This window comes from Peromyscus californicus, unplaced genomic scaffold (assembly GCF_007827085.1).
Source record: "Peromyscus californicus insignis strain IS unplaced genomic scaffold, ASM782708v3 Scaffold_22__1_contigs__length_63687245, whole genome shotgun sequence".
NCBI classification, from domain to species: domain Eukaryota; kingdom Metazoa; phylum Chordata; class Mammalia; order Rodentia; family Cricetidae; genus Peromyscus; species Peromyscus californicus.
In genome coordinates, this window is record NW_026294525.1 from 3261287 (window position 1) to 3288446 (window position 27160).

Below are 27160 nucleotides of genomic sequence, written 5' to 3' on the forward strand. Positions count from 1 at the left end.
GGCATTGGTCTGGGCTGGTTTTATAGTCTCTCACAGAACTGCACTGCATTGAGGCAGGAAAAGGCAGGATGCTGAGAGTACACAGTAGTTCTTTAATCAGTTTATAAAGAATAGAGTGTGAGGAATTAAGAAACACTGATGTCGTAACATTTAATCCATTTTACACCTTTAAAGGCATCTATATGCTAGACTGTATGAACTATAAACATCCAACATGTATGAAATAATGTATGGATGCCAAGACCAGAATTAAATAACAAATGGCCTAAGATTACTTATCCTAGAGAGCCTAGGGGAAGATACGAAGGAAACTCTTTGTCAAGTTAAGACCTCACTGTTTCCATGCTGGCAAATACCTATGGTGCACAAGACAAAACTGGCACACTATAAATTATGTCCATTTGCAAAGTTGGAGCAGATTAGTCTCCTAGCTTACTTATTTACAAGATATTCATTAACACATTCCTGAGTGTCAGCATGAAGCATGCCTAAGTGAGTATAACAGGAGTGAGGAAGCCAGCCAAACCAAAGCCACAGTAACTCAGCTCTATGAAGACAGGGCATTCATCCTCACTGGGAAGACAGGGTACTCACACCACCACTGGGAAGAGAACACTCATACCCTCCTTTGGAAGTGAGAAGATGCAACACTCACACATACCTTCACTGGGAAGGCACAATGCTCACACTCCTTTACGATGAACTAGCAACCTAGGCACTGGCTCCATACATGGTCTTGATGGAAAGCCTCTGGAAGCAACTCTAGAAACATGGTATCTCTCAAAAGCAGCTAAACAGCCTATCAACAGAATAATACAGGAGACTTACTCCTGGGGATAATGTGTCTATTGCTTAAAGGCCATGGTTTAGACCTGATCTACTAAGATGTGCACATAGAGACACCTTTAAAAAGCTCTAGAGCAAGTAGTGAAGTCGCTTTACTGTGTTCCCCATGCTGTGACCAGGGGCTTGAATTCCACAGGTCTGAGTTCTTCCATTAAACAGGGATGCCTAGAATGTTCAGAACTATTGCAGTCAGGCTCATCTTCCTTATCTGGTCACAGGACGACCTGTGCCAGGCATGAATGAGGGCTTTTCGGGCTGAAACCTGTTCACTCTCCTTCAGACTTCACACACAGTTTTCCTGAACGACCAAACCTCTGCTTCCCTACCTTGGACTTCGTGTCTCTGAGAACAGGAGACCTGCTGGGAGAACTAACGCACAAACTGCTTTGCCACCAACACAGTTCATGAGAAGAGGCAGTCTTTCAATGTAATGCATTTTTTCCCACTATACTTTTGAAGATCTAAAATTTATTTATTGTGGTGAGTGAAACAGTCACCGAAGTTTAAAAAATAAAAATCACACTCACTCATTTATCTATGGCTGCAGTACCTTCCCTATTATTTGTTATTATTATTGTTATTTAATTGAACCCCTATACTTTGGGTCTACTTTCCTACTCATCTGTTATTCTTTACATCATAAAAAATGTGGCAGAGTAGATTAAAATCTGTATTGCCTCAAAGCCCATACTTTAAGAAAAAAACTGATTTTTAAAAAATTGTTATACACCAGCAAAACAGTCTATCAAAGGTCACAGAAGCAGTCAGGGAAAAGCTGGAGACAGCTACAAGTCTACCTGATGGTAGCCCCAGAAGCTGTCACAGGACACGGGGCACTCACAGAGCCTCCCCTACAGCAATCGTCCATTTTCATTCCTCTTGGCCTACTTTATGAGGAAGGAACAGAAGCCAGGGGTGCCCTGCCCATGACAGCACAGCTGGGTGGCAGTGGGCTAGGATCACTTGGAACCCAGGGGCCTGCCTGTGCTGCTCTCCACTGGCAGGAGGAAGGGATACAAAGGTCCCTTGTTCCGGCACCGTGTAGGAGGAGCAGGTGCTCCATCGAGGGACACAGCACACCCACACAGGCTGGTCTGGGCATGTGAGATCTTTCATCTCAGTGAAACTCTTTGAGTCACGGGAACACAGCTTCCTCGGGGCTGTCATCAGGGAGCCAGTGCAACGCTCACTTGAACCCAGCTAGCTGCGTCCTCCAACTGAGGTGTGACTGGTATTTACCTCTCTGGCACAGAGGGTCTAAAAATTCTTGTAAACCATTAGGAATGTTTCTGACGACATCACAGGAATAGCCATCTTCTGGCAAAAGAAAAGGTAGCTGTAGGTCAGGGTCCTCCTCCAACTGCACATCTCGGCCATCACTGCGGGCGAGCTCATCAGCTGTGTTCTCAGCAACGGCCACAACATTTTTTATGAGATCCTGCAGAAAACAAATGCTGACGCATTAAGAGATGCTCACTGACGGGAAGCACTTGCTATGTCACAGACATGACTTCAGGGTAGAGCACACTCAACAGGACATACAGAGCTGGCTTAATAAAGTGTCCACACACCAGACACACACTACTTAACGAGAGAACAAGAGGCTGATTAACTCCCTACTACTCATGGCTTTAAAACGCTGTTTTACCACAAGATGTTCTCGCTGGGCAGTGGTGGTGCACACACCTTTAATCCCAGCACTCGGGAGGCAGAGGCAGGAGTTCAAGGCCAGGGTGATCTATAGAGTGAGTTCCAGGACAGCCAGGGCTACATAGAGAAACTGTCTCAAAATGAAACAAAACAAAACAAACAAACAAAAAGATGTTCTTCTCTTATTCAATGCAGTTGATTCACTTGTACAATTCTTTAACACAATGTTATTAAGTTGTGAGTAATTATTTTTATAGAACATGCAATTCCATAGAGAAAACCTCACAAAATGAACATTAAAAAACAATAACAAACAAAAACCCACAGGATAAAATATCTATGCTTAGAAGTCTCACTAGGAGAGCTGCAGAACTGGGGGTCCATGGATGGCTTACATTACAAAATGCGTTACTGAGACACAAACACACGCACACCTGGGGATGAGGAGTGGCGAGAAAGAAGGCAAAGGTCAAGTTCACACGCCTCAGGGTGTGACTTATTAAAATGAAGACCCCAGCTCATCCCCACAGCTCCAGTAACAGGAGCACAGCAGCCCTCAGAAGCAGCCCTGGGCTCTACCACCATCTTCCTTTTCCACACCGGGAACAACTACCCAGGCTTGTGATGGGACAGAGTTCTCTCTGTTCTTAAGTTAAATGGCTGAAAGCCACTGCATATATTGTGCACTCACATACACTTTCTTTTACAACAAATGCAGCATAACATCCACACACATTGTGGTGGCAATCACAACTCCTTCTTCACTGTAGCAAAACATTCCTTCACATCCCTGTACCATGATTTTCTGGTGCACTATATTGCTAACTGGATTGTTTTCACTGTTTGGCTATTTTGTACCTGTCTTTTATGGATATAAACTCAATACTGAACTTCATTTATCCATCAACTAGCACAATCTAGGCACGACTGGCTCGGATGGCAGACGGTGTGGTTTGGATCTGAGGCACCCCCTAAGGCTTATGTACTGAGGGCATGCTACCCCTGCGTTTAGAAGTGAGGTTTTGGGGAAGTGATCAGGTCAAAAGGGCTCCTGTCTTTGTCAATGAATTAATAGTTGGTAAATTCAAAATCTGAATAGATTACATCGTGAAGTGGTGGAACCAGGGAAAATTGGGTCTAATTGGAAAAAGGTCACTGGGAAAGTTGTCAATCTTTAAAGATTTTATCTTGCCATGGCCCCTTCCTGTCTTTGAATAATTTTTCCCCCCTGAGGAGTCCATATATACTTACCCTGTACAGAGAGAGTAAGAACAGGTCAGAAATGACTCCACCCAAGTCTGCCGTGGTAAACATTTAATGGGATTACCCAATAAAAGGAACATGGGCAGTTTACAGGCAGGTATACCACCAGAGAGGAGTGTCTCAATTCCCAGCAACTGCTACCTGCTTATAGAATCTTCAGGTGGACAGGGGTCCTGTGAGTCCTCCCCAATTCCACTAGAAAATGTTAGTGGGCTCAATCCTGTGTCTTGAGGGTCTAGTGTGAGTTATCAGTTGCTCTGATTTTAAGATGACAACACCATGTCATGACCAAAGGACAGAGCTCCACAGGTTCTGTTTCCTGGCTGCAGGATATAAGCAGCTTTCCTTCACAGCGCCTCTGTGCAATCATGTTCTGCCTTACTACAGCCCATAGTCATGAAACCAGTTGATCATGGACTGAATCTCAGAAACCTTGAGCCCAAATCTTTTCTTTCAAACTGTTTCTCTCAGGTATTGACTTAAGATGGTAGTATCTGTGGCACAGCTTTCTATATAAACAGTCAATGGGGACAGATATTACAGATGGATGGGCTTTTTACCCTCAAGTCCTATTACAGCGTGAGATCAGTACACATAAAAGTCTAGACTGTCCTTTGGGTAGACGGTGGTTGTTACCAATCAGACACTGATGTATGGAATCTAGAAGGCTGCTATGGAGTGAAGATTCATGCTGATGCTGGTGGCAGGAGTATACATATGATATATGAAAAGTATCCTTGTAGCTTTAATTGAAGCTCTGGCTCTCTGGTATTTAAGCATGGTGGTATAAACTTCAACTCAACTTCCTTTCCTCTAGTCTTTTCAAAGATTTCCCAAGAAGCAATGCCTTGAATTAAATCATTTCTTTCTTAAAATGCTTATATAATCTATATTCTTTGCACCGCGCAGCTAAGACTTCAGAGTAAAATGACCTCTTAAGATCACTTTAGGTGAGCCAAGTTACTGACACATCACTGAGAGAGTTTCCCTTTACTTCCCCCCTTCATCCCAATTTTCCTGTGCAGACATGAAAATTCTTCATGGTATCATGGTAATATTCACTTACCGGGGGAATAAAAGGCTCATCAGGTGCACAGTGGTAATTTTGTAATAAGGCTTGAAGTTGTAGAGAATTTAACTTAAAGCATGTGCTGTTTATATTTGGAATGTCATCGGGTACATACTTATCCATGGTAAGCAAAGTAGTAGCCTATTTAAAAGAACAAATATTATTAAGTAAGATACTAAAAATATTTTTTCTTTGGGGCTGAGAGTGCAGGTTAATGGAAGAGCCCATACTCAGTATCACATGTGAGGCACTGGGTTTAAATCCTCAGCACCACAAAACACAAAACAAAACACCCTTTGGTAACAGTTGTTAAGCTAATAACTTGCTAATTTGGTTTTGAAGTGCAGGATGCTTGTAAAGAGGCATTAACATTTAGTAGCATATATTAAACTACAAGCATACTTTTGTGGGCTTTTTAAAAGCCTCTTGGGTTTACTTTAGTTTTTATGTTTTAACATAATTTGATTCAAGTATCGATGTTTATAATGCACTTTTAAAGGTCGCTTTGAAAGTTTGAATATTTATACAGCAATCCAGATGATCAGTTATAGGAATCAGAGAGTCTTGCTGATATGAATTTTGATAAGAGTTGAGGGCTAACTAGCTTCTCAGAATAATTAATATCTTTGGAGGAAATGAAGGCATAAAAAACAAAAGCTAATATATTAGAAAAAATTTTAATTGTATGTTTTGAGGTTGCATATAACTCATTTTCTTAATTATAAACACCAGTTCCTAGTCTTTGGTATCTAAAGCTCTCCCTGAGAGCTGTTCAGATAGCAGAATATGACTTGGCAACTAATTATCATTTATCCTTCAGTATATAGCTTTCTAAAGTATATCTTGCTGGTCTCAACAAAAAGAACGGTTCAATGATATTTCTATCCTACTGTTTATACATCTTGTTATAGGGTGAACAATGAGAAATTCTAATGTTGGAGGCCCGAGTATTACAAGAAGGAACCTTGTTTATAGATCGTTAGTTAAAAAGGAGGCCAGGTCACTGGTGCCCTTGTACAAACCAGACACCTGGACAGACACGTATCCAAGAATGCCACGGAAAGACTACGGCAACGACTGTCCAACGAATGCCTATGTTGGGTGTGAACTACCAGAGGTTGGTAGAACAGATTTATACTCCCTCAAAAGATACTCCCATGGCTAGCACCTTGATTTCAACCTCTAATTTCCAGAAGCGGGAGACAATAAATGTCTGCTAAGACATTTAGTTTTAGCTGCTTTGTTACAGCAGTCTAGATGCTGCCACATCACTGCTTGACTATGTGAAATGAGAAAAAGACTGAGGCTTTAATGAACCCAAGTTCTTACCCACCATAAAAAATCTGAAATTCACCACAAAATACATTAACAGGAAAGAGGGAGAAGATGAGAGAATGGAGTACACACCTGCACAATCCTGCTCAAGTGACAGTCAGCTGCCAGCTCGAGCCCCTGCTTCTCCGCCCAGGCTTCAATATGCCCTAGCTGCTGGCGGATAATTGCTCCCCAGTAGTGGGAACACAGGCCTGAATCTGGGTCAGTCACCAATCTGTTGAACAGCCACATATTGATAAAATGGAAAAGCTGAGAGAATAGCTGGATGGTCAAGGCAGCATTGACTCTGCAGCGCCTCAGCAAGGACATGGCTCCTGTGAGTGTATGCAGCACATCATCTGTTCAGGACATGGAACAGAAACCCAGGGACCAAATGTCATTGCAGAACCTTCTGAGTTATACCAACTTTAGACAATTAACAAATGCTGTCAAACCAGTTATAAATGCCAAATTCAAACAGAAAGCAGGGATGTGGTTTCAAATACATGCAGTTACTAACTAACCACAATTCACATATAAATTAACTAGAAGACTTTTAAAGACCTTTTATGTATTACCAACATAGCAAAGCAAAAGTGAAAATTACTCATAAATCTAACAGACAGTTCCTTAGAAGTTATTTCAAAGACCACCGAATCCAAAAAAACATTTAAGAAACCACCCCAGGGCTGGAAGATGGTTCCATGGTTAAGAACACTTGCTCATCTTCTGGGAGACACAGGTTCATTTCCCAGCTGCATGTACCCCAACTCAAGGGGCTCTAATGCCCTCTTCTGGCCTCCTTGGGCACTGGCACCCACAGCATGCACTCATACAAACACAAAACAGAAATAAAAATAAATCTTAAAAAAAAACACACCCCTTACAACATTAAGGGCTGAAGGGCTGGAGAGGTAGCTCAGAAGTTAAGAGTACTTGCACTTGCAGAAGATCTCAGGTTCAGTTCCCAGCACCCTACATGGCATTTAACAGCCATCTGTAACTCTAGTTCCAGGGAATCCCTCTAGTTTCAGGCCTCTGTGGGTACTATACACACACATACATGCAGTCCAAGTTCATATACATAAAAAAATCAAAAATTAAAACATAGGTCCTTGGCAGAGTGGCACAGCAGAAGCTTGTTGGGCCTATAACCCAGACCAAGGTCAGTGGCATCAAAAAATAAACAAAACAAGGGGCTGGAGAGATGGCTCAGTGGTTAAGAGCACTGGCTGCTCTTCCAGAGGACCCAAGTGTATTATTCCCTTGATTCCCAGCACCCACGTGGTGGCTCACAACAGTCTGATATTCAGTCCCAAGGGACCTAACACCCTCTCTGGACTCTAGCTCATATATGGCACACAAACATAATCAGGCAAAATATCCATGTACTTAAAGATTAAAAAGTAAAAATAAATCTTAAAAACAAAACAAAAAGATACCAAGTTAAGTCAAGTTAAATGTTAGAGGAAGGTACATAAGACCCTAACCTATTTTTGGTCTTTGCAGACTGTTCTCCTCAGGATCATCCAGAAAGGCTGGCATGTAGTTATTAAGTTCTGACTGGAGACAGTGAACCAAGTACCTGAAAATACAAGATTTTAGTCACCTTAGCAAGTTGCACAGATAATGTTAGACTTCTATGTTCTTTAAGAATAGTTTCCACTAAAAGTAACAAAAAATCGAACTCTGGAACACAGAAATGGAGCCCAGAGTGCAGTGCTCTCAAGTCAGCACATTTTCCCAAGCTTCTTGGTAAGCATCTTCAATTAGGTTAAATACAAATCTTTAGTATTAGTTTTGTAAACAGAACAGGAAGCATGTGAGTTAACTCTTTCCAAATGTGCTTCTTACTTAAATGCCATCTGAACCAAGTGTGCTAAAACATCCTGGGCATCTAGTGTGATCCGACTAAGGTCGCGGTCCTGCTTGATGAAGTTGAGAAGTTCAGATGCATTTGCCATCCAGAAAGCAAGTGCCCCTGCAATGTTCTTTTGTTTCTGTGGACAGAAAACACTTCCATTAACAATGCAAGACATTAGAAATAAATAGGAATGCTCCTGAAAAGCTGAAGATAGACCAGTACCTTCCCATCTTCACCAGGTATTTACCACAGATACCAGATACTTGCAAAGAAATGTAGGTACATGCAGAGCAATGGGAAGTAAATAACCACTGCAACATGTCAAGATTCATGTACACAGACATATTGGTCTAATGAGATGTAATTTGCAGAATCAGTAGAAAATGGAGATATTGTGTATTACCAAACCAAATTGTAGATTGTGCATTATCTGGTAATCTGTGTAGCATACACACATGTATCCATGGTTACCCACAACCACCCTGATACTTGTAGTCACTGGCTTGGACACCATGTAACTCAGTATCAAGTACTGATCTATCACGTCCTCTCCCGACCACATTTGCAGGCCAGGCAACCTTAGATGAGATCCAAAGAACAGGAACCAAGGATAAATAATAGAGAAGGCACAGAGCTTTTGTCATTTCATATCATACTGAAGTGCATTAAGCAGAAATTATGAAATGCTGATAAAGTTGCACAGTCAAAAGGATTTTAGTACTGCATGTTTCAGTTGCTGAATGAGGGTTATGAACTGCTCAGTCCAGTTTTTGTAGGATCATATTTGTAATGGAAGCAGCATGAGAAACTCAGCTAAGCCAACACAGCTAGGATCAGCTCCCAGCAGCATGTCCTACCTGATCAACCTGGTCTACTTCCTGGAGAAAAACAGACGAGGGGAAATCAAGCAGAACGAGAGAAAGAAACTTGTAAACAATCATGACTGTTTAAAAAAATCAAAACACTAACATGAAGGTACGACATGAGGCACGACATTTAGTTATCCCCAGATTATCTGACATAAATGGCTGGTGTCATGTTCCTAACATTTGCATAACTGAGTTGTATAGTTTATAAGGATGATGTCATAATAAAACACAAACGAACACACTGACTTATTTGAAAGATATGCAACAGAAGGACTTTCAAACACTTTTTAAAAATGATACTGTGGGCTTACTACTCAAAGGTAAGGGAGTCCATTCCCTTGAATTAATTATGAGAATGAGAATGAAAAGACCAATAAAAACAATCAAAATAAAAGCTGAAAGTTTTAAAGTACATAAGAATTCATATTACAGCTATACTAAAGGGAATACTATTTTGAAAACAGAATTTAAATTACTTGCTGAAATTATTTACTGTCGTAATTCTTTCCCACCAACAAAGAGTGCTCCAATTTTACACTGAGCCTACTCTGAAGTTTAAAAGCCTTTCTAGACAGTAGTCAAAGTCCTCACCACAAGACACCAGCGAGGACAAATTCTCAAAGGCAGTTTGGTGGCTGAAGTACCACAGTCTGAGACAGGCTTCTAAGTCCACACATGGCAGAGACAGACAGGACTTGGCATGACAACTGAAAAGGACACTTGTTTGTTTGTGTATAAAGTGATGATACCAGAATAACAAAATGCCCAGGTAAAACGACCTTCCTTCTTATCTGTTCTTTAGCTTGAACAAGCCCACCAAACTCCTACTGTGCTAATCACTCAACTGTGAAAGAAATGTTTGTGGAAAACTCTTGGCTTTTAAAAACAACCCTGAGAGTACTAGAAGACCATCTCGGTTTCCCTCAAATTACACTGCCAGGATTTTTTTTTTGATTACCAAACCATTTAACCCAAGTATTTAACACTGCAGCTAGTTTCTTAGCTGAGTAAAGGCATTGGTTAAGTTAGGAAAACTTTAAAATCCGTAAATGACTTACAATAACCTTTATAATAAAATCCTCAAATTATCTGCAAATATAAAAAAACAGCTGTACCAATTTTATCAACGATGGATTTTGAGTATTAAAAGAACCAAACCATCTACCTACAGGAAATTCTTAACAGGGCCATGAAAGAAGTCAGTCTTAAGTGAGAAGTTTGTCCTCAAACCCATCAAGCCTACATCTATCTATACTGTCAAAACTACATACACTCTCCACCCCACAATAGGCTCCTCAGAAAGAAGCAAGCACCTGACAATCGCAGACACCAGGGCCTGTGGAGGGAGGATGGCTATCTCTTTGGCACTGAAGAAACATTCTCAAGGTAGAGCTGCACACATACACTGTGTGAATTTCATTTCAATAATTTAAAGAAAATTCAAAGAAACTATCACCTCAGCACTTTCTCGCAGTGGCTAATTTTAAAATGACTGTGTTACAATATATACAGTTTATTCTCATTTACTCTACAATTTCCAGAAAAGAAATTTTTTAAAAGTTTTTATTTTTTTGACTTTAAAAGCTATGCATTTTATTAAAAAAAAAAAATAAAAAAAAAAAAGAATCCTAGGCTATAAAGGCAAACTTGTAACCAAACCAGGAATGTCACAGAAACTAACAAGATGGCCACTATTCCCCAGAGGCTTGCCGGGCCGACACTCACCTGAATGACCCCTTCCATCATGCTCACCATCTTGTTGACAACAGCAATGGCCTTGTGGGTGCGCTCTGTAGGGCTGATGTCGGGCCTGTGCTGGCTGGACAATACATACCGGCACGCCATGTATAACACATACGTGGGTGACAGCTTAAAGTGCACTGTGGAGCTATTGGTATAGTTTATAATGGCAGATAAAAAAGAATCTTCAGCTGTAAAGAGATTTTAGAAAAGAAGAAAAGTGAACAGAAAGTAGGAATGTCATCTGAAGAAAAGTGAACATGAACTTATTCACTAGTAGTAGAATCTAAAATGACTCACAGCTTTCCCTGAATTCAATGCTGGCAGGCAGTATCAGTTCAGGCCCAGTCGCATCCTGAGTTCTAAAAGAAAAACTGACATCACTCAAATTGCCTTGAGGTAAGGTCAACAGCTAACAACGTCACTGCCTGCCACCTGTGCACATTTCCAAAACTGGTTTGTTTCCATGTGCAGTTTTGAGGTGTTAAGTCATACACGGCACAGTCTCTAGCCTCTTCTGTTAACCTAGTCACACATCAGATGAGTGGACAGAAGGTGGATTCCTTGAAGGACAGACTTCTACTGTGAGGGCAGATAAGACACACGTGTCTGGATTATTAATGAGTACCACATGTTGAAGACAAGGATCTAAGCCACCCAGCTCAGGTAACAGTGAAAAGATACAGTTTTCTAATAAATTACAGACCAGCTAACTGAAATATTCTTTTCCACTGACAAACAGCTCCGTTCTCCTCATTCTTTCACCTTTGCCAAGTATGAAAAGATGAATAAAAAGAAAAGAATACCAAGGGACTGGAGAAATTGCTTAACAGCTAAAAAAGATGCTGAGAACAGAGTTTGAATCCCAGAACCCATATAACTAACACACACACACACACACACAACCTTAAAAAAAAGAACATAATGTAAGTTAACACAAACTATTATCATTTTAAAGGCAAAATTCTTTTCATTAAATTATATTATTCAAAGTTTACTCCAATCTGTAATTTAACAATTGAGTTTACCTTAAGAATTTAAAAAAATAATATGATTTAAATGCATGATTATTTCAATACAGATCTTATACTAAAAGTGTATTCTTCTTTTCTTTCTTTCTTTTTTTTTTTTTTTTGAGATACAGTCTCACCACAAAGCCCTGGCTGGCAAGGAATCAACTATGTAGACCAGGCTGGCCTCCAAGATTAATGGTGTGCACCACCTTGCCTGGCTGGCAGTTTCAAATTTTTAAAAGAATTAGCTTGGATAAACTGTATAAATTACTCATTTCATTGTTTTAACAAATTTAATAAAGAGTTTATATTAACTGGAAAAAGGGGAAAAAATGTGATAATTAAAAGAAAAGTTACTCCCTTCACTCAAAAGGATGTTTGAGCTTCCTTAAAATTATAATTTTAAATCTGTTTATTAAAATGACCAAGATTTTAAACTACATCAATTAAGCACTGCTAATTTCAGCATTGTCAATGTGAAAAGTGTAGTAGGAATTAGAAGGTTTATCTGTTTCCATCCTGTCTTAACATCAACAAACAACATCCATAGTGTAAATAAAACTTTTAGGACTAGCCCCTTCACGTGGCTATTTTGCTATAATAAGAATATATTTATTTGTTTTCATGGTCTGTCTCTCCTCGTCCCACCTAGACTCATAATCACATTTCTCCATCATGTATAGATACATGCCTGTGATCATTGCAGTATCAACTCATACCGGATGTAGTAACATACCTTTAATCCCAAAACTTGGGAAGCAGAGACAGGAGGACGTCTGTGAGTTCTAGGCCAGCCTGGCTCACATAGTGAGGTCCACGGCCATCCAGGACTTTATAGTGAGGCCCATTTCAAACAAACAGACCAAAAAGAAAACCAATACTGATGCAACACTTCACCATGACGGATACCATAAGCTATTACTCTATACCACCCAAAACAAGTGTAAACACAAAAAGAGAACTACCTTTTATGACATCTAATAATCACACAGCCAAAAAAAAAAAATCTTACATGAATAGTCAAAAAACCCACAATAAAAATATTATGATATTTGTTGATAACTACATATTTCATTATTGGACTGAAGTTATTAATAATCTTGTGATACACAGTGCCCTCTGCTGGAAGATGGAAGGTAATAAAAGACTTTTTACAACACTGCATTGACAACTGACTCTGATTGTACGCAAGTCTCCCACTTCTGCCAATCATCTGTTCTGGATGTCTGACAAGAACAGAAAGAATGCCTTCTTCAAAACCCTGGAACAGGTCAATAACATCTCCAGCTCCCTGCCAACAGCACACAGGGTTCACTCGGCATTTCCTTCTCCCCATCTGTGGCCTCTAGGGCTCTAAGTACTATGGTGTCACTTAACAGTGAACACGTGTGACACAGCCTGCTACCCTACTTAAAACAAAGACTCCTGATTTATGAAGGTAACATATTAAAAAGCATAAAAGAAAACAGAAAGCAGAGAAGTTCCGTGTCATAAGAAATGAGGCAACAATGTAAGGAAACTAATTCACCCTTTGCTTGCCTCAGCAGGGAGACATACCGCATGAGAGTCTGGGACAGGGAATGTCTCTTCAAAATTATTTTTGTCTTTACATATTTTTAAATTTCTTCTAGAAATGGATGCAATAATTAATTTTCTCTATAAAAATGATCACATACTAAAATGTTATAAAAACTCCCTTTCTCTGTATGCTATAGAGCAGCCAACTTAAAAGAGAAAGTAAAACCCAATGTGCCAGTGTCCAAAGGCTACACGTGGCAAGGAAGGAATGCAATTACTAAACGTTCATTTTATTCAGTAACACACACATACTCATAAAAGCCTGGTAAACTTTCTACAACTTCTGGCTAAATCTATAACCTCAGCATCTTTACCCCAAAGCCTCCTCTAGGGTGCTCACTTCTCTCACCTGCTTTCTCTTCGGCGATAATCTTGTTCCTGGTCCAGTCGGATCATTGGCTTCACCATCCCTCGCTCAGCTGTGCTGGAGGCAGAGGGTACCCTGTCACTGTCCAGTCTAGTAGTGCTCTGTTCCAAAGGAAGCCACAGCGTTAGAGGACCTCACACACCAACCAATCAAGCTTGACACTTAGCACTGCAGGCAGGAAGGTGATGTGGGTCTGGCTGCAGTGCAGGGAAGGTGAGGACCCAGAACAAATCATTCAGAAACACTGAAGACCCTGAGTCCAGTGTCCTGCCCAGAAGCTCACAGCAGTGAATGCACGAACATGAAAAAACACGGACATTTTGATTTTCAAAGAGTAAGGGGTAAACCTTAGCAATAAAATATAAAGACAAAACGATTTTGAAAGAATAGTCATTTTTCTTCCCCAGTTACAGTAACAAAAATAAAACTGGCCAGCAGATGGCACTATTTTAGGCTTTAAAACTTCTTTAAAAAAGTATTTACAAATGACCAGTAATGACAATGGAAAAATAAATCAGGACACGTTCATGGGCTTATATACTAAAGAATTATTTTTAAATGACTTAAGAAAACAAACAAAAAAACTGGTCACAATTAACAGTACAACATAGTACAGAAAGATATGTAGACAGACAAGCCTCATAGAGTTGAAACACATAAGTAAACACAAAGGCACAGGCACACCTGCCTCCCTACGATCTAAGCACTCTGGAAAGGGTTCACAAATGTTAATAAGAGTCATTTATACTGTGGATAATGGACTTTCATTTTCCCTCTATTTACCAAGCCTTCTATGTTGAGTATACATTGTTACGAGAAAAGTTCTGCTTCACCTCTGGAGTATTTATTCGTTTGTATGTGCCAAGGTTCTGTTGCAGCATTAGAGGCACAACAATTAATTTATGAAACAGGGTCCCTGTGTCCAGAGTTCACAGCCCACATCATCAATTAGCAAGCAGAGACACCAGGTAGGAACAATAGTTACCGAAAAGCTTGACGTGCAGTAGTATGACTGGATGCTGCTCAAGAATGACCTCATCAGGAGGATGGATTAAGACAAGAAGGGGCCAATCATGTAAAAACAAAGAATAAGATCTAGGAGAAGGTAAACGAGAAGTGGGCACACACACGAGAACGGAGTGTGAGAGGGGAGGGGAAGACACTACTTGCAACAGTCCTGGAGGGAGGAAATCAGAGTATCAGGAGCTGTGAAGCTAGGGTGAAGGCCATGACGTGTGGGTCGGTGCCACACCAACTCCGGTGTCGTCCGTGTGACATGAACAATTATGTCAATAATAGCGGACGGGAGATATGTGTCCCACGGGACTAAGCTTCCCTAGAGGTCCCTGACAGAGTACCCGCGTTATGCTTCCTTCTCAAAGAAGATGTACTTCACAGATCATGAGCTCCCTGGGCTATGGGTTCTGTATAACTGCTTTTCTGATAATGTTCTAATTAATCTATGAAGCACAGCCAAAATTAATGAATGCTTGGGTTGTGAACTATGGAGGAAAGGGGAAGCTGGACATGGATCTTAATCAGATATAACAGAATGAGCTATTTCTTAAAGACCCCAAGCTGCTAGATAAAGAAAGTATAAAGGTTCAGGTACTTCTAGGGAATGAACACTCACCCACTAGAAATCCTTTAAGAATCCCAACTAAAGTGATTTATGATTTAAAAAAAAAAAAAAAAAAAAAAACATTATCTCATAGGAGGCAGATGATGGGCCCCTCTGTTGAGGAAGTTCAACATGGGAAACTTAAAGACTACAGCAGAACCCCTTCCCCTTACAGGCGTAAAAGTACAAGAGTCCATATTCCAACAGGTAAAAAGGTTTTATATTAAAATAGATATGTGGTAAAAGAACTAAAGAAAGACTTAGAGAGGGTCTGCAGCATCCAAATTGGCTAAATGGGCCATGGGAACCAAAAAAGTAGAAATGTATTATAAACTAGAAAACTGCTGGGATAAGATAAGAGACACAGCTACAACCACAAAAAGTTTACACAAGTCTAGGGACTGTACTAAGTTTAAAAAACACAGACTGCTCTTTGGTCATAAAGTTCTTGTGGGTGAAGGGATATGTCTGGCGCCGATTAATAATTGTGTGCTTGCTGTTTTTTAGAGATGATGTAATTAAATTATTGCCAAGTTTTTGTTGTTCCTTGTATGACTTGTTAGTTTTCTTTTCTGTATATAAACTACTGATTTTTTTAAAATTTATTTATTTATTATGTACGCAGTGTTCCGGCATGTATGCCTACACGCCAGAAGAGGGCACCAGATCTCATCCTAGATGGTTGTGAGCCACCATGTGGTTGCTGGGAATTGAACTCAGGGCCTCTGGAACAACAGCCGGTGCTCTTAACCTCTGAGCCATCTCTCCAGCCCCCTAAACTACTGATTTACAGAAGTAAAATCACAGCGGATTCAAACCACTTCTGAGTGTGTTGTCTGTCTGTCATTCACCGAATCCTTGCCTTCCTGACTACCCAAGCCCTGGTTCTCCTACAGTTGTGGTACCCCCGGTGGGCCAGTCCGTGGCAGGTCGGAAAGGTACCAGAGGCTTTGACAGCAGTGCTCCAACAGAACCAAATGCATGTCCCTAAAATTCAAGAGTAATGACAACCAGCCAGGGCTGACCAGTAACACCTGAGAGGAGCTGCTGCTCACAGCACTGCACTGCCCTGTTACGTGAGTACTGAATGCTGAGTAAGGCAGAGGCATGCAGAGGCTTCACAGCCAGAGAAAACAAGACAGGACAGTCCTCACGCAGGAGCTGTGCAAAGGAAAGGAACCAAAGGCAACCTGGGACAGACTTCAGTGGGGCAAAGCCATGGTTGGTGGTGTAACTTACTAAAGTGAAGAAGATGAGAAAGAAGTAAGTCTAAGAAAAACAAAAACAAAAACAAAAGCCAGGCTTAATTCACTATGTTAAATTTGAATACCCATCAATGCGGAACAGAAAGTCAATCAAGCCTCTGAAGATTTCAGTCTGGGGAAACCAGGGTCAAAGGCACACACTAGCGAACAACAAATAGGTATAATCTTCAGCAGTGTGGCAAGGTCACCAAGGGAACACGTATAAACAGGAGGGACAGGGCCCTAGACCTGACAGCTTAGCTCTCCAGTTATCAGAGGTATATTAGAGAAAGAGGTACCAACAATTCACCTAGAAAGAACCACCAAGCCATGGTCCAGGGATAAAGACAGAGCAACCTGAAGTAGAAGAGTATGTATAGAAGAGTAGTTATAAGTAGACACTATTGTAACAAGAACACAGAAAGCACAGTCAAGGACAGGAGCCTGGTAGAAGCAACAAACCTTAAGACACACGAACGGCCTCCTCAGAGGATGCAGTCGAGAAACTGCTGAAAGTGGGGTAGCGGAGTGGGGCCGCAACGAGAGGAGGACAGCAAACCGAGTCAGGAGGACCAAGTCGGACGTGGGCACTCAGGACAATGTTCCCAGCTTAGTTCCATCATGGCCTCCAACATACCACATCTCAAGAAGACCTCTTCCCCTTAAATCTGACTCCGATTTGTTTCAACCAATAAAAGGCAGGGGAAAAAAATGGTGCTATATCAGCCCTGGGCCTAACTCTTAAGAACACCTGCAAGTTCAAGGTGCTAGTCCTACAGAACACCACCTGACCACAAGCTCTGACTGCTCTCGTTTAAAGAGTCCTTCGGAAAGAACCCGAAACAGCAAAGAGAAGCAAGGTGGGTAGTCTCGGAAGTGTGTCACTGATTCACCTGCTAGCTGACTGCAGTCACATGAGGGACCAGTAGCAAGACCAGTAAACCGGCTGCCCTAGTAAACTCAAACTAGTTCATCCAATTATCAATAAATGAAGGGGCTGCTGTTTCAGCTCACCAAGTTTTACAGTAACTGTAATCCAGAAATAGATCACCAAGATGAAGGGAGAAATGACTTTTATATACAGGAACAAAGGATGACTTAGAGAAGTGAGTAACCAATGGGGGTCTAGTACTTGTATCAAGGGAAGTAAAGGGGCAAGGGCACATCATCCTCAGCAGCATCTGGCCAAAGAGGTGAGTTACACACAGTAGTAGCACAGGCAACACACATACCCACTTGAAAGAGAAAGCACTCTATCCTGACCTCAGGACACCTTCCATTATGTACCACAGGGTGAACAGATACAGCAGAGAGAGGCTACTATGAACTCAAGTCTTTAACAAAGGAGCTTCTGTTCCTGGGCGCCCTATAACATCCAACCTACAAGATGATCAGGTCATGATCCATAACCACCTACCCTGCTTGCTGGCAATGCTGTCCCACTGTGAATATCTCCTCCCAAATCAAAGGTTGTCTCCTGAACGGCTCTATTGAATGAAAAAGAAACATAAAAATTAAATTTCAACTGACAAAGTAGTACTCTCAACACAGCAAGAACAGACAGTATTCCAATGTTCAAAGATCATTAATAAACTCATTTATTTTGGCATATAGACTTTTAAAATGTGACAGTAAATATGAGAGCTTTTCTTATCAGGTCCTGTTGTTAATAACAAAAAACTGGGGCTGGAGAGATGGCTCTATGGTTAAGAGTACTTGTTATTCTTGAAGAGAACCTGAGTTCAATTACCAGCACCCACTTGATAGCTCACAACCATCTGTAACTCCAATTTTAGGGGATCTAATACAATCTTCTGGCCTCTGTGGGCACCAGGCACATACAGATATACAGGTAGGCAAAACATCATATATAAATAAAATAATAAAAACTTTAAATAATACAAAAAAAATCATATTTTTCTATAGGAACAAAGCTCAGGCAAGCAAAACTACATTCTTTCGCACAAATAAAGATTAAATATAACACACTGGTCCCAACCTAATGGGAAAAGAAGCCTAAAGGTGCCTGTAAGCCAACAAGAATAAAGCAATGATGGCTAATTCTGGATTGTTTTAATATTTGAGAACTACATGATTTAATTTCAAAGTTTCATTGATAGACTGAAACAAGTAATGTTGAAATTCAAATAATTTTTCTATTAGAAATTTCTCTATATAATTCCCTAAGGAAATAAAATATCTTGCAATGTAAAGCAATACCATGCTCTGAAAAATAACTTCTAAGGAGTTTTTTACCAAAGACTAAATAATCATTAACTTTCTGCATGTAACCATCTCCAAGACATCAGTTTGGGGATTTCAGGGATGTCTTAATCCACTAAGCCCCTGTATGTCATTACTGTGTTCTGAGTACTGGGGAAGGTATGATACTCACAGCTAAAGGCATAAGTCAGTACAAAGTTATTATAAACTTGGGCTGGATTCCTGCACACATGTAGTACATATACCCAAGTATATAAATTAAAAACAAAAAAACTGCAACTCAAGGTGAAAAACTAGAAACACTTCATACATTGCGTATGAAACTTCAAACATCCTTGTGCCTAAACCAGTGCATGTTATGATGTGTTCACTGGAGAAAAAAATGTTAACTCTGAATAGTAATAACATCTGGTCCAAAGTGTCAGATGTGTGAAGAAGGTAACCTATGTCACGTTAGGCAGGCAGGTCTCTGTAAGTTTAAGGCAAGTCTGGGTTACATGGTGAGACCTTGTCTTTAAAAAACAAACAAACAAACAAAATGGAGGTGGGGCAGTACAGAGTCCACCAACACAGTGGTTTACAGGTTGGTTTATGCTTATATTCTTTGAGTAGGTTATACTTCTGTGGACTTAGAACTCTTGTAAATAGCATAGGAGTTATGGAAGCTATTTCCCCAAGATTGATACCTTATTAACCTATAAAATAGATACAAAGTAGCTTAACAGTTTATGATTCCAAAATTATTACCAAAAGAAAAACTCTTCTCCAAAAAAAGGTTTAACAGAAGAGGCCACACTGCAAGACCTCATGAAAACACTAGGTGGAGCTAAAAGGTTCTGAGTTCTTAAATAGATCCCCCTTGTGTAGCCAGAGCTTTAGAGTGAGGAGGGTAGTTTAAACACTATTAGATACATAGGGTGATGGTCCAAAGATCAGATCAGCTTTAAAAGAAAAAAACTTTAAAATCAGTCAGAACTTCCAATTTCAAGATTAAGTCAGAATCAACTCTTTGTGCTCCAAAACCAATACAAATTTACAAAAAACTCCCAATCTATAAACTTCATTTTGATATTAAAAAGTTTTATTTTTATTTTACATGGGTGTTGTGCCTGCACATATGTATGTGCAACATGTGTGTGTAGTACCCACATCAGAACCCCTGGAACTAGCATTACGGATGGTTGAGAGCTGTCTGATTCAGTTACTGGGAACCACACAGGGTCCTCGGCAAAAACAGCAACTGCTCTTAAGCACTAGGCCACTTCTCCAGACCCTTCATTTTTATCTTTTAAAACTAAAAATAGCCGGGCGGTGGTGGCGCACGCCTTTAACCCCAGCACTCGGGAGGCAGAGCCAGGTGGATCTCTGTGAGTTCGAGGCCAGCCTGGTCTACAAAGTGAGTTCCAGGAAAGGCGCAAAGCTACACAGAGAAACCCTGTCTCGAAAAAAAAAAAAAAACTAAAAATAAAGGATGGGAAAATGGAGTGAGGAACATGCTTGCTTGCTTACTTGTTTGCTTGCCAGCCTGACAACCTGAATTTGATCCACAGGACCCACAGGTGGGAGAAAGCACACTCCTGTGAGATAACCTCTCGAGTACAGAAAAAAAAACAGGCACACACAAATGCACACACACATGCACACAGAAAATAAAAAATGTAATTAAAAACTGAAAATAAAAAGGTATTTACATCTAACTGAAATTACTTTATAGCCAAAACACTCTAAAATCCTTAAGCTGATCTATCATATTCACCCAGGTTTATGTCTTGGGCCCTTGACCATCAGGCCTCCATCCACAGATCTCTTCGAAAGAACGTGGTCCTGGATGGGGTCCACAAACTTAAACACATGGGAAGTGCCAAACTGTACTTTCATGCCACTCTGCAGCATGGTGGTCTCTGAGATGCGCTGGCCATCCACGTAGGTCTCTGCATCCATACTTCTGGGTGTCACAGTGACCACTCCATCCATGTTAGTGAGATCACAGTGATGAGGCTGAATTCCTGGGCCAAACAACTGAAAAGAGAAGGGAAAGACAGTTCCATCACCAAGTGCACAGTGCTTAAAACATTCACGTTCTGCCATGATAGATACAGTCTAACAAGCCCTAGGTTTTTTGTTTTCTTATGTGGATTTCTCTCTTAATAGTGTAAAATTATGTCAAAGTATCTGGGCACTTTTAACACTGAAGAACTTGTTTTCAAGAATATTGTAACTCTGCTTTACTAATAGTATGACGGGTTCAGGAAGTCGTTCAGTAGTGTGGTCACTGACTATCTGCAGCAAGGCACTCGGTTCCAACCCCAGGATCCCCCTTTCCAACACACACACACAAAGCATATGATCTGAAACATTAACTAGGTAATGAATAGATGAATCCATACAGAAAATTATTATTTCTAAAAAACCTTACTTAGATTTTACTGTTAAGAACTAAAAACCCAACCACTTTACTCACGCACAGAAACAAGTGGTAAAGAATGGTTGACTGGACAAGCCCAGTGTCGAACCCTGACACCCTCCTTTCAGAAGCTCAGGCAGTGCCGACTGCAGACTAGGCAGTCTTCCTAGGACAGACCTATCAACTGTCTCAGCACCTTTGCTTCCCAGGCAGAAGTCAACAGCCAGACTGGAATGTTACAACAGCACGTTTCTGTAGGTGCACTCTGGACACAAACACGTCATGTTCTCTCTACACTAAAGCAGAGAAAAGGGACTCAGAGAATACTGAATGACTTACAGTTAAATACTAGGGCTATCATTTTCATTCATTCCCATGTGGCTGGTTCCTTGACATGTGCTTATTAATTACTGATAGGAAGAGTGACAGTAAAGGGCTTAGGCAGCAAACACGATCAAGTACCTGGATAGAATTGTCATCGAACTTCTCTGTCCCAACTTCAGTCACACTTAGTTGAAGGCGGTATAACTTTGGCTTATCTCTAGAGTCAGAGCCATCTGTGAGAAGAGAAGGCATAGAGATCCTTTTGTGAAGTCTAATGATCTTATGTTTGAGACAAACAAGTTCTCTTACTAAGGATAGTACAGCTTTACTTCTCAGGACTTCTTTCCAAGGAGTCTCAACTAACATCATATACCTTAACACACTAGACATAGACACCGGTCAGCTCCTGTCTGTATAAATGTTAAGTGTCATTAATTACAACACTTTTTGATTATACTTCTTTCGCCAGCACACTACCCTAGGTTTTCCTTGGTGATTCCAAGGATGGGATTGTATTGAGAATACAGAGTAAGACGACGAAAGCCATTACTTCAAACCAGAACCTTTGTGGGGCAGAAGTCCCATGCACCCTCATGTTCACAGCACAGTGGTGGGGCATAACAACTCGTCAACTGTGCAACCCTCCCAGCTCACCAGACCTCCAGAACCACAGTCTAAATCTCAAGTGTTCCAATGTGTAGCACTGACAAAAAAATGTTACTGAAACGCTTAACTCCCTTCAGAAGAACTGGGGTTAAAGGCAGAAAGGATAACTTTTTTTGCTTTTTAGTTTTTGATTTGTCCTTTGAGAATTTCATACATGTCTTGATCATATTCACACCACACCCCCCAACTCCTCCAGATTACCTATGCTTTTGTGCCCACCCAATTCTGTGTCCTTTAAAGAAAACGTGGAGCACAACTGCTATATTCTGACTTCTGCAATGGGTAAAGGGCAGGAGGAGAAGAAGCAGCAACGCCAGCCTCTAGTCCACTCACGTTCACCCACTGTACCCCATCTGTACAAAGGGTGTACACCGAAGCCCTCTCTGTTTTCAGAGTGAACATATGGCAAGTGTACCTCACAGAACACAAGAATTAGTATACAATTCCAGCTTCACCACAGCCACACTCAGTGTGGGCTGCAAAAGTACCAAGTAAGGTCTCCTTAAAACCAGTGTGAGCCTCTCCAGTTTGTTTCACAACTGTCCAAGTCCTTTACTCAAATCCTGTCACTGGAATCAGATGTTAGCTATGAGAAGTTCAGAAGTTTGGAGGACTCTGGTGTGTACACAGACTGTTTTAAATCTTAAAGTCTCTCAGCTGTGATGTAATCTGAACTCTTATGAACAAAAGATACCATAAATACCTAAGCTCTCCAGAACCAACTTTAGTTTTAGGGTACACAAACTAACACTCTACTGATATAATTTTCTATTTCTGAAATATCAAATCTGTAACATCTGGGTGAAGGTAAGATGAGACTCGAGTATGTCAGAGACATACATGCCTATTATGGACCTCCCCACAATGGCCTGTCTGTACTGTCCCCCTCACGGAATATTTTCATCTCTAATTATTCTCAGAAACTCTGGATCTGAATGAGACATCAAAATCACAGAAGCTAAACACTGATTAGCTTGATTAATGTCAGCACTTTGGATACTGAATCTGAAGGAAAAGAAGTTTAAAGCCAACAACATGTCCAAAAACAAAATCAAAGCTTTGTGGGCTTTTCCTGGACATGGACTCCTCTCCTCCTGGGATGTTTACTACTGTGTTTACTTGACTGTCATGGGCAGTTCACAAACCATGCCCTTCCTGACCTTCAAAGCACAGGAAACATATTATCAGAAAGATTCCCACTGACTAGGCCCCCATCAATTCAAGCTCCTTGGTAGCTAGGCCACACTGGCCTTCGATAATTAATGTTCTAGAGCAAACAGTTATACTAAAAGTGAAAGTAATGAAATACAGTCACACAAACACCACAAATGAATTACAAAGGAACAAAGTAAATAACCATGTGAGTCAAAGTCACAAGAACATCAAAGACATATCTGTTAGGAGCAGTGTTCACACTAACACTCTTCTGCAGCTAGCAAAAAAAAAAAAAAAAAAATTACATTTTGACACCAACAGACTCAGGGCTGCTCTCCCAGTCTCTCCTTTCTTACCACATCATTTTAATAGAAAACCATAGACAAGAATCTAATAGCTACAGGACAAGTGGGCAAGAGAGCATCTAGTCCAAGCTGAGGGAGGAAGGCAAGGAGGAAGAGCTTGGTGCTTCTGGCCTCCCTCCCAGTGGCAGCCCACCTCCAGCTCTGAACTGGAAGCAGGAGTATTACGGTGCTCCCTCAACCTCCATTCCTATTGTCCTCCATCTTCCAGGAGCACTCTACAGTCAACTGTCCACAGCACCTGGGTGCCTCTCCAGTGGAAAACTAGGATAGCTAAAGCACTACAGACCAGTCCGAAGAAGACCCATGGCAGACACAATAGGCTACCAGAGCCCTAGTCAAGTTTCAGATTGACATTTTACCCCAGATATTGTGATATTCACATATATTTAATATACCACGTATCTTGGGGCTAGAACTTACATTTAAACATAAATTCCATGACAATATAACACACAGCCTACAGGAAAGTGCACCCAACATATTTAGAGTGCCTGGGTGATGACTATACCCATTCCATGAGACACTTTCCCTTCTGTTTCCACATCAGCACTTAAATCATTTCAAATCTGGAGTGAGGGATGCTTAGCCTGTTCTCTAAGTATGAAAGGGACACAAACCATACCACAACCCAAGAGCACTTAAAGGCCCTTTGCTTGCAGTCAACAGTTCTGTTGTCAATCCTCTGCCTACATCCACTTTCCAGAGTGAGCATGGGAAAGGCAAGCAGCAAAAAAAAAAAAAAGAGCTTCCAATAAATAAATTATCTGGGTGCAGGACACAGGGCACTGAGTAGATACGAACAGAAAAAGAACATGTTACACATCTTACACATACAGTGTCTGTTCAGTCAACATTGTTCACCTAAGAGGTTCTGTTAGTGCCCTGATTACAAAAGTAGTATTAAGCATAGCATTACCTTCGTAAGTGTGATAGCTGTAGTAGGCAAAGTGATTCCTTCTCCCTGGGATTAAGAGAGACATGCCAGGACCCAGGTGAAGGCAGCATCAGCAGGAGAGAAACCATGCAGAACAGGTGGGAGAGGGAAGGAGGAGAAGAGATGCAAAGGGTGAGCTTCAGTGAGATGTTTCAAAGGAAGAAATGGCAAATTTTACCCACTAGTACTCAGAGCTGTGTGGGAAAGACTACAGTAGACCCCAGTCAGTGTTTTAGAAACCAGTGCAGACTGTTAAGGAAAACAGCAGGACAACAGGTGAGTCACCAGGCAGCAGGACAGCGTGTGCTCACAGTGAGTTAACCTGACAGGAGGTTACCACCCCACTTGGCTGGCTCCTTCTGTTTGTAGAACACAAGAAAAGCAGCACCCTGGCTTCCACTCTTCTATAATACTATAAATATACCTGCACCTCAGCAACTCCTGCCAATACCTGGCAGATCTTCCACACTGAGGGTACACACTTGATTGACAATGTGCCTAGTGGAAATATAGTCCTCATCCATTCATAACATATCAATATGCTTGAATATTTCTCATAATGGAAAACATTCACTCAGCACACTGACCTAAAAAGGTCTCACGACATAGCTCTGATACAACAAAGACCTTATTCTAGCACTCAGGCCTATCATCAAAATCATCAGCTTTAGAACAAAAGTAATGTTTCCTCATCTTGGATCCTGTGCAATAATGAAGGCAGCTCTTACCAGCATCCCAGAGAACCTGGAAGGGAGTGTGGGCCTGGAGAATCACTGACACTGACACTGAACTGTGCTCATCACCTGGCATCGGAGACAGTCTTATTCATATTCATTGGTCTATTTATATAAGGACCTCAATAAGTGTTGCCCAAAGGTAAGAGTGCTAAGAAACATACTAGTAAAGATGCAATTATGTTGCTGCTAGTATTTGATAAAAAGTAGTACAGAATTGCTCTTTATCCAGGGTCAGTCATCCTTTAAAAATAAAATAGTCTATGCATTTGATTAACTGAGAGACAAGTAAAAACTAAGCAGCCAAAATGGAAGCACTCATTAGAGCATGAGGTTGGTTAATCTGTGCTGTTATCGTTCTGTCTCTAAGGCCAGAATGATGTCTGATACAGCCTCTTACTAGCTCTCAAAATCTGTCTTCCGCTATACATTTAAAAATTACTGTCAACTGCTAACAACTAAGACTCTTAACTGTCAAACATAAGCTCTACAACCAATGCAACATCCCTCCCCCCAAGACAGGGTTTCTCTGTGTAGCCCTGGCTGTCCTGGAACGCTTTGTAGACCAGGTTGGCCTCCAACTCACAGAGATCCCCCTGCCTCTGCCTCCCAAGTGCTGGGATTAAAGGTGTGCGCCACCACTGCCCGGCTCTGATGCAACATTTTAATGAACAGACCCATACTTGAAAAACAGCCTATAAATCTTCAGTTAAAAACTGCTGCTCTTCTTTCCTTCAGATAAACAAGCACCAATACTTTCCTTACATTACAGACAGTAACATAAGGATGTCTCCAATTTACAGTGAAAAACAAAACTTCAAGATGAACTTCCCAGTCAGAGACCTGAGGACAAACTGCTTAGCAATGAAAACAGGCCCTCAAGCATAATTAAATATAAAACTATTCCCCTAGAACCACACTGCCACAGCCACAGTGTATTACAATGGCTTTCAAAACATTACTATTCTATTCTGCACCAACGTAACTCAGCTGTCTCCTAAGATTGTTCGACGACAAAGTACAAATCTAACCTCTAGTTAGTTATAACAGCCAGCTGAGTGCAACTTAAGCAACCTTAGAAATAAAAATGAACATTAAAAACCAAAGGAGAGAGGAAAAAACCTGCCCAAGGAACCATATATTATTTATGTAATGCATTCTTTTTATGCTATTTTCCTATAATCACTAACTGGCTTTTACTTTGGTTCCTAACTAGGAGGAGGTGGGTGGAATATCTTCATAGTATTCAATAATACAGGTCACATCTTAGCTAAATTAGAAATGATGTAATTTTAGCTGACTGATAAATGTCATGTAGAGCACATATATGCAAATACATACTACATGGGGGTGTGTGTATATATGAAACACTTAAAAGAATGTCAGCGTATTTATCTATCTGATGACTAAGTTATGACAACATCTTTAGCTGTAAAAATTCTGTAAGTGATATAATTAGAAGACTAATATGAATATGAATTTATGATGTTACTTTAAAACATCCTACTAGTTACTAAGAAGTTTCAAAGACATACCGTTAAATCTAAGGACATTCCTTTTGAACACTGTACATACATCATAAATAAAAGCACAATCTCTCTCTCATACACATACACATAGATTGGCTACAGAAAGAGTAAATTTCAATTTGTTCCTAGAAGATGAACTAAGAACTAGTAACTAAAGTTACTTTGGGAAGTTTTTCTTAAAAGTAACTGATTAATTAAAACTTTTAAATGCTATTCATTACTTTAAAGCCTGTGTTAGATTCACTTTTGTTCATGTGAACTTTATTTTTATGCATGAATTAATGTATTCTGTAGCCTTAAGTATTTTTAGTTTTTAAAAAAATAACATAATTTTATGAATGTTAAACTTTTTAAGTAAATGGACACTTAAAAAATAATACATTAAAAA

General features: G+C 40.5%; 1 protein-coding gene across 23 annotated transcripts in view; it reads right to left on the reverse strand.

The window, feature by feature from the left end:
- Nucleotides 1-27160, reverse strand: part of Afdn (afadin, adherens junction formation factor) — a 132837-nt gene that overhangs the window by 43853 nt on the left and 61824 nt on the right. For 14 of the 23 annotated variants that reach the window (XM_052750770.1, XM_052750766.1, XM_052750759.1 and 11 more), the window contains exons 9-21: nt 24492-24536; nt 21528-21622; nt 20418-20680; nt 17856-17925; nt 13556-13674; nt 10916-10977; nt 10601-10806; nt 8864-8884; nt 7997-8142; nt 7633-7727; nt 6236-6501; nt 4826-4969; nt 2086-2284 (exon numbers count right to left, since the gene is read on the reverse strand). In XM_052750770.1, coding sequence (XP_052606730.1) covers nt 2086-2284; nt 4826-4969; nt 6236-6501; nt 7633-7727; nt 7997-8142; nt 8864-8884; nt 10601-10806; nt 10916-10977; nt 13556-13674; nt 17856-17925; nt 20418-20680; nt 21528-21622; nt 24492-24536 — 1731 coding nt within the window. The remainder of the gene's footprint in view (nt 1-2085; nt 2285-4825; nt 4970-6235; nt 6502-7632; nt 7728-7996; nt 8143-8863; nt 8885-10600; nt 10807-10915; nt 10978-13555; nt 13675-17855; nt 17926-20417; nt 20681-21527; nt 21623-24491; nt 24537-27160) is intronic. The other 9 variants (XM_052750773.1, XM_052750771.1, XM_052750772.1 and 6 more) reach the window with 3 other exon arrangements.